This window comes from Sinocyclocheilus anshuiensis, unplaced genomic scaffold (genome assembly GCF_001515605.1).
Source record: "Sinocyclocheilus anshuiensis isolate Anshui unplaced genomic scaffold, SAMN03320099.WGS_v1.1 scaffold2984, whole genome shotgun sequence".
NCBI lineage: Eukaryota > Metazoa > Chordata > Actinopteri > Cypriniformes > Cyprinidae > Sinocyclocheilus > Sinocyclocheilus anshuiensis.
Genome location: NW_015554330.1, coordinates 232,504 through 241,236, shown reverse-complemented (window position 1 = coordinate 241,236; position 8,733 = coordinate 232,504). Strand labels below are relative to the sequence as shown.

General features: G+C 36.0%; 1 protein-coding gene across 1 annotated transcript in view; it reads left to right on the top strand.

Moving 5' to 3' along the window:
* Positions 1-8,733, top strand: part of LOC107671376 (serine/threonine-protein kinase MAK-like) — a 27,407-nt gene that overhangs the window by 4,437 nt on the left and 14,237 nt on the right. The window contains exon 3 of the mRNA XM_016464285.1: positions 7,939-7,993. Coding sequence (XP_016319771.1) covers positions 7,939-7,993 — 55 coding nt within the window. The remainder of the gene's footprint in view (positions 1-7,938; positions 7,994-8,733) is intronic.

Here is an 8,733-nt window from a genome sequence, read left to right as displayed (position 1 = left end):
TTGCTGTCAATGGAGGCCTCTCTGAGCCATTGGATTTGATCAAAAATATCTTAATTTGTGTTCTGAAGATGAACGAAGGTCTTAGGGGTGTCGAACGACATGAGGGTGAGTAATCAATGACAGAATTTTCATTTTTGGGTGAACTAACCCTTTAAAGGGTTAACCCTTATCATTATCGGCTGATAATCACATTTTATGACTCGATCGGTACTCACTACACTTGGGCAATCTCACGAACCGATTACAATTTGATGACGTCAACGCGTGACGACGTACATGATGCATGGGGACATAAATTATTTTAGTGCTGCAGTCATGTCATCATGTTATGACGTTTCGAGAAGCAATGAAAAATTCGCTATTTGTCGTGTATTTTTTGCATGATGATATGATGAATGGATGGTTCATTTTTAACAGCAGATTCTGTGACGTTAGAGCTGATCTGCGCATCACTGCACGCGTCTGCGGCGCATTACGGCTCCACGGCCACCGAATGATCGGAGCCGCCAATGCTTGTGTTTATACCAGCCAGCCGCTGCATGTTTCAAAAGCGGCTCTCCGTGCTGCTTGGCTAAAAATAGTATTTGTGAGTTGGCACGGCGTGGAGGATGGAACAAAACCTCGTCGGAACCATAAGGGGTAACGGTAACATAATAGCTACGCTGATCGTGGGCTGCTTTTAAATTAATGTACTAAATTTGTACATTCATACTTGTACTCAATTTATAAAACAAAATATGTTCTTTGGCCATATTAGCCTACTCAATAGCATTAACACGGGCTTTACTCCTTTCAAACTTTATCTGGAACACACACACACACAAATGAAATCGTCTTCCTGATGAAAAAATGTATTTAAAAAAATGTAGTTAATGTTTGCATCATTTATGATTTATTTTATCCACCCGCAAATAATCAGAATGCATTTTTTTTATTACCCGACCCGCAGATTATCCGCAGAGCCTGTGGATATAACCGTGATCGAACTACTCTGTTTTGTTCTTTCAGTAGTTTAAATTGGAACACACACACACACAAATGAAATCGTCTTCCTGATGAAAAAATGTATTTAAAAAAATGTAGTTAATGTTTGCATCATTTATGATTTATTTTATCCACCCGCAAATAATCAGAATGCATTTTTTTTATTACCCGACCCGCAGATTATCCGCAGAGCCCGTGGATATAACCGTGATCGAACTACTCTGTTTTGTTCTTTCAATAGTTTAAATGTTTCTATTTCTTTTTTCCTCTTCAGTCTAGGCTTGGCGCGATAGATGGTGCTGACGGTGATACCGTTGTTAAGCCGCAACACCGGTTACGTCACTTGCCCACCACGGCACCGACCCCCACCGTCGTTTTGATTTTTTATTGTAATAAAAATCACTTAGTTCAGTAAAAGAACAGACACTACAATTAAAAACTGAACGCTCAATGCAGCATGCCGAATGACAGTCGCATCACAGATTGGATTTCATTTATCCAGTGAGGAGTGCTGACTTGTCATTTATGTAAGGTGATTTTGGAAGTTTTTTTAAACATTCGTTTCTTGTTTAATTGGTTTCACAGTGTTTGCTGATTTTTACTTTATTTAAACTTTGTGTAATTTATCTTATTTGACATCAAGGTGTAAGCCGTGCCTCCAAGCTTTCTTATTCGTTTTGCTAATAAACGTTCAATGTTTCTTATTTATTTGGTTATATACAGGTGCATCTCAATAAATTAGAATGCATTGAATTTATTTAATACACGAGTTTCACAATTTGAGTTGAATTACTGAAATAAATGAACTTTTCCATGACATTCTAATTTATTGAGATGCACCTGTATTATACATGTTTACTCATTTCCAGTTTTGTATACCTATTTAAACTTTATGTAAGTTATTTGTTATTTTATATTAGGCATAGCCTGACCTATAGCATGGTGTATTTCTATTGGTTTTGTTAATAAAAGTTCTATGTTTTATATATAGGCTAAAGTGAGTTTGACGTTGTATTTTGTTGTTGCATTCAAGCAATTGACGCTGAATTGCCGCTAATTCGAAAGTGAAACTAAAATGCGCACGGCGCTTTTAAGCTATTTAAAAGCGAAGGAAAGCGAGGAAAAGAGGGAAAATTCAAACGAACTAAAAACAATCAATTGCTTTACGCCGAATTGCCACTATTTGAAAGTGAAAGTAAATGCACGCCGCTTTTACAGGCTATTTAAAAGCGAAGGAAAGCGAGGAAAAGGGGGAACACCCCTGCCCCCACGGTGATACTGGTATTATCGGTGTTGTCACACGTCCATTAACCGGTGGGAAAATTTTCTCACCGTCACAACCTTACTTCAGTCTTATATTGGACAGTAGGGCTGTGAATCTTTGGGTAGACAGCGAATCGATTCGATTCACGATTCATAGGTTTTCGATTCGATTCAAGAATGATTTTTGCACATTCAGAACGATTCAGTTCGATTCGATTCGATTCTGCATTCTTTAAGTGCATTCACAGGATTATTTAAATGCTTCCCCTAAATTCTTTAAATGCTTAGTCAGGGGGCAAATTACACAGCAGCCTTTATGGTTACAGAACCATAGGTTAGAGAAAAAAAAAACACTTTTGTCCATTGTTAGATGCTAGTTTAATGATGCTATGGCATGGCATATGTAGAAATTTATGTAAGCCAAGATTTAAAAAAAGAGCTTTAAAAGTATTATGTATAGGCTAACATTTTGTCACACCAGGGGCATAGCCATCATTTCAGAAGTGACAGAAATGTCAAATACAATAATTTTATGTATGTATGTATAATTGTTTTTTTTTTTTTTTACAAGGAATTATTTTCTTATCTCTTACTTTGAATTTGCTATAAGAAATCAAATACACTTCTGGACAATAATCAATCATTTGTAATCTATATTTTTTTTCCTAATGGCAATTTTATGATTGTTTTATATACTACAAACAATTATTTCAATTTTCTGCACATAATAAGGTAGAGGTAAAAGTTATAAGTATAAAAGTATAAGGTAAAAATATACTTTATAGTTTCTGTACTGTAATAAATGATATGCCATTTAGCACTGCATCATTCATAAATTGTATTTATTTATTGTGTTTATTGTGTTAACGTTTCAGTTCATTCTGCTTTTTATTCAGCTTAGCTGCAGATATAGCCTGGTACGTCTTAAGTTCTATGAGCGTGAGATCACTTCTCTTTCAGTGAATGATCAAATGATGATTCTGAAAGAAAACGCGCCCGATGTCTGTTTGCTATAGCAACGAACTCTACTTTCATGCATCTGATTATCAGATAAACCTTGCGCGCTTATTCCAAAGTCGTTGTTAAAGCTGTGGTTATTTTAACAGTTTCCTTCGTACATTCAGTTTAACAACATTGTTAAAACACGTCTCATTCAATGGAACTGTGCGTATGCTTTAGACACTTACATTTTTGATCCATCCATGCAATAAATGCGCAGCCTTCGACTGCTCAGGTAATGTCGTCGGTATGACCGAGAGCCATTGAAAAACTACAGAAAAGTAAAACTACTTAACTTTAGCATTACTGGCCACTAATACTAAGGAGAGATCACACATCAGCTGCTCAAAAAACGTGTCAGTGAGACGAACGGAGCGCGAGCGCAATCCTGTGACGGTCCCTGCAGGTGGGAAATAGTGGAGCGCGTGAAGTAGAGATGCGAGGGCACGGACACTGTTCAAGGTCTCCATTAATTCATGCTTGTAGTAATTTAATGTGTATATGTTTTTAAAGCATTGAATCGCTATAGAAATCGCAATTCATTCGATTCTTAGCGTTTTAAATCGATTACTGTATGAAATTGGCGATTCACGATTCAAAAATCCATGTTTCAAGATCGATGCATTGCATCGTCAGGGTTTGTAATCGATGCATCGAGAAAACGAGTGAATCGTTACACCCCTATTGGACAGTATTAAACCTTATGAGTTACATAAGACTTCTCCATGTTGGAGTTTAAATGTTTCTATTTATTTTGTCCAATGTACAATTAAACCTAATGAGTTGCATAAAACTACTCCAATTAGTTTTTTTAGGAGATTAAATGTTTTTTTTTTTATTATTAATTTTGTCCTGCTCAGACTTGTATTGGACAATGTTTAAGTTACATCAGACTTCTCAATTTTATGAGATTAAATGTTTAATTTGTCCTCCACATTTTACTATTGGATAATGTTTAAATAAACCTTGTGGGTTGCATCAGACTGCTGCAATTTGTTTGTATTTATTTTTGTCTTATATTAAGTATCCTGATATACATAATGTTATGCATAAACCCCATTTTAAAGGCATATTAAAATGTTCACTGTATAAGGAATAATTTTTGTGATTATTTATATAACATTATTACATATGTTATATAAAACTTGTCTTGAAGCATCAGAATCGGCATCGGTATCGGCCAATCACCATGACAAGACATCGGTACTCGGTATCGGCTGTAAAAATCCAGATCGCAGCATCCCTAATATTTAAAACATAATAATCAATTTAATCTAGCTTGCGCTCACTGTTGTACATGGAAGCAGCTACGGGCGGATGACGTAGGACGTCGGCGTTGCGCATGCGCCACTCAGAAGTGACGAACGTGGAAGTGCAGGGGAGAGATCAAAACAAAACAATGGTCACGAAATAGAAGTACATAATGAGGATTTGTAAAGAAGAATGTCGGAGGATTTCGATATAAGCCAAGAGGAGACTGGTTTTCCTTTGCTAAAGTAGGGAAACTTTGCTTCCTTTGCTCCTGTAAACAAACGTTGGTTTTCACGAGACTCACTGGCGCAATGCCGACATCTTACGTTAAGTTATTATTAATATCAATATTTTATATTTATGTCTTCTCAATGTACCTATACGAATGTGCGCTATACGAATCAGCTCACGTGTGTTCCGAGCTTCCGTCAAACGATTCCGAACAGAACCGATGCGCGGCACTCGATGAGAGAGAGAAAGTGGCCAGAAGAAGCAGTGAAATGTAGCTACATCACTGACCTGTTCAGGCCTTCAAGTGCAGGTCAGTTTCATCTGTAAATACACTTGATAGTTTTGTCTTTATTAACGTAGTTGAGTATTAAACTGCTAGTATCTGTTAGGCTATCAGTAGCATACCATTATTATCATCATTCAGAATACTGTGCTAAAGGAAATCAATATTGATTGTAAAGTTACATTAAAAAATTTAGCAAAGACAGATATTCACATGGTTTTATTGTACAGGGAGGGAGGGAGCTAGAGCAGACAGCAACACAAAAATAATATGAGTAACAGGCTCACAGCCTAATAATTCAATAGTGTATTAGACTTTTTCAACAAATATATTGTACAAATTTTGACATTTAGGCACCTTAGAAAATGTGTTTTAATACACTACTAGTCAAAAGGTTTTGATCAGTAAGATTTTTAATGTTTTTTAAAGAAGTCTCTTCTGCTCACTAAGCCTTCATTTATTTGATCCAAAATACAGCCAAAACAGTAACATTGTGAAATATTTTTATTAAAATGTAATTTATTCCTGTGATTTCAAAGCTGAAATTTCAGCATCATTACTCCAGTCTTCAGTGTGTCAGATATCATTCTAATATTCTGATTTGCTGCTCAAAAAACATGTATTAGTATTATTATGTTGAAAACAGATTAGATTTTTTTTCAGGTTTCTTGACGTGTGGGGAGGTAAGTGAAGGTGCAGTGCAAGAGGGAACCTTTAATTATTTTCCACGTCCCCAGACTAAGGATTTAGACCTTTTTTATGTGATGGCCATACAAATAATAGGGTTGTCTGGTTTCAGAAATTGTTGTGGATGTATAGGCTATATACAGGAAATAAGGGGCCAAAATTGCAGATCCTCAGCACCACTGACAAACATCTAATCTTGTAAAATGTGTGGTAAGTACTGCCGCTCCATAGTATAAACAGTGTACGTGCGATCGCGAATCTCGAAAGTGAAACTAAAAAGCGATCGTGCATTCAAAAGCAGTTTCAAAGCCAGGCATAATAGCGGCTCCCTGATGCCCGCAATTTATATACAGTATATATATATATATACTATAATAATATATAATACCCAATGATATAACTGCGAGAGAAATTATTAAAATATGTATTTTCCTCCTGTCTCGTATTTATTCCCTTTAGGGGTTCCTTATACACGGCATTTTCTTTCCGAACACAGTATTGGGATGTGGCGTATTGTGGGGGGAATCACGATGTCGGTTCAACATCATGATGTCTATCAGCCATCGGCGATGGACGATGGCATCGTCTATCTGTCCAACCCTATCTGCCACTAAAACATCTTTTTATTCTGACTGACACATCAAATGCCCTTACTTCCTCACATCTGATAAATTCATAGTGCCAAACATTCTTTTTCTTATTGAAAATCCCTTTTCACTTAGAAATCAGATTATGCAAAGAAAATGGGATCAACTTTAAGAGTATACTAGATGTAATTTAGGCATGTACCTATTCTGAAGAGAGAGGAACTGATTGCCTTTCAGACAGAGAAGACTCTTACTCTGTTTAGTAATGAAAACCATGTCTGTGGTATGGATTACTGTAACTGTGCTTGTGTTTATCCTCCTGAAGTGCCTAATATTAATCAGCCTCTTGGGCTTGTATGTTCTACCCTAAGATCATCTTACTCAAAACCTTGACATTAGTATCTGACACAAACAAACCAAAACTGCATCAGTGCAGACCAGTTCTAGTATTTAACTATACATTATATTGTATTCTTTGGTGATCTTCTCTTTATAGTGGTCCATAACAAACCTGCCTCATACATACTTTCCTATGGGATTCGCTTGGGTGCAAGTTCACCCAAGACACGTCTGCTCAGTGAATGGGGGCTGGTGGTGTAAATTATAAATGTCCCTCTTAGGTGTAGTAACTGTGCAGGAACAGGCAGTCACTATGCAAATTGATAGCTGTGTGACAGCGAAAGCAGTGAAAGTGGCCAAGCCTGCCTCAGTATAAGCTCTGCTCTCTCTTACATAATTCCATGCACACCTTCAGGCTCAGGTCTTATTGAGTCCTGTATATCAGCTGCTGGAGAGCTGTTATTTTAATGATACTCAGATTTGTAGTCTTTCTTTAGTTTCTTTTAGAAACATATAAACAAATATTCTATTCTGTCTACTTGTTTTCTTTTTATTTATTATAAAAAAAAAAATAATAATAAAAACTTGACCCTCTAACACTAGCACTCTCTGTTCTATTTCTATTCTATTATTCTTTTTATAAAAAAAAATAAAAAAAACGAACAAAAAAAAAACTTGCTATGTGTACTGCATTAAACTATCCAGCACTTATTACAGCACTTACATATTGTTGCTCTTTTGTTGGTTTGATTGCTTCTTTTGTGCTCATTTGTAAGTCGCTTTGGATATAAGTGTCTGCTAAATTATAAATGGTTAAATGCAAATGCAAATGTAAATGTAGAAACATAGACCAGGGCTGCTCAAGTATAGAAACCAAAAAGTATGATTTAAAAAGTTAATTGCAAGAACTAAAATTTAAAAATCAATTAAAAATAATTAGGCTAAAGCTTTTTTTTTTTTTTTTTTTTTAAATGAACACAAGTAAGAGATATTTAATCATTTTCATTTGCACCATATAACTATACATAATAAACAGGAACATTTTACTACACATATGCCACATGGAGACTTCTGTGATCAGTGATGACGTTGATATTGAGTTGATTGTGATGCATTGATAAATTATGAGTGTTGAATCAATTGTGAGACTGTAAGACTGATTTCTAGTGCTATATTAAAGTTAACTATTTAAGCAATATTAATATTAGCATTGTTCTATAATGGGGAGGTAGATTCTGATGATTGATTGATTTATTTGAGCAGTTTGTTGGTAATGAAACCATGGAGATATATTGGTCATTGTGTTTCTCACAGAATGAAGAGGAAGTTCTACTCTTGGGAGGAGTGCATGAATCTGAGAGAGGTCAAGGTACGATCAGAGGACACATATGAAGCCTTCATTAATCACTTAAAAACTAAAAATTGTCATCAGACATTAGGATTTACACTGTGCCCTAACCACAATGCGACAAGCACTTTGTCTGTCCACACCAGCTGTGACAAGGCTATAAGACACGACAAAATCAGAGACAAATTGCAACTACAAGAGCCTGTGGGCAGGCTCTGCAAGCACTATCTGACAATAAAATATATTTAAATAATCTAATTATTAAAGATTTTAAAGGAGACATATTATGCCCCTTTTTAAAATATGTAATATAAGTCTCTGGTGTCCCCAGCATGTGTCTGTGAAGTTTCAGCTCAAAATACTCCACAGATCATTTATTATATCATTTTGAAAATGCCTATTTTTAGTGGAAGCAGAAATACGCTGTTTTTCGGGCCTGTCTCTTTAAATGCAAATGAGCTGCTGCTCCCTGTCCCCTTTTCCAGAATAGAGCTGCGCCATTACAGCTCGGACCTGCTAAAAACATCTGTTTTGGTTCTGATTATCATGTTTATCACGCTGAAATCATGCGTTTTAAACCATATTAGTTTAAACTAATGATATACGGTTTTCTGAGCGCACACAACCGAAGCACACGGATAGACAGCGGCCACCAGACAGCATGTGAGTACTAAACTTAGTTCTCATTCACACACAAGTTTACATTAAAAACACACGAGTTACAAAAACAGTCGGTTATGTCTGTGAAGGTAAACAGCTGG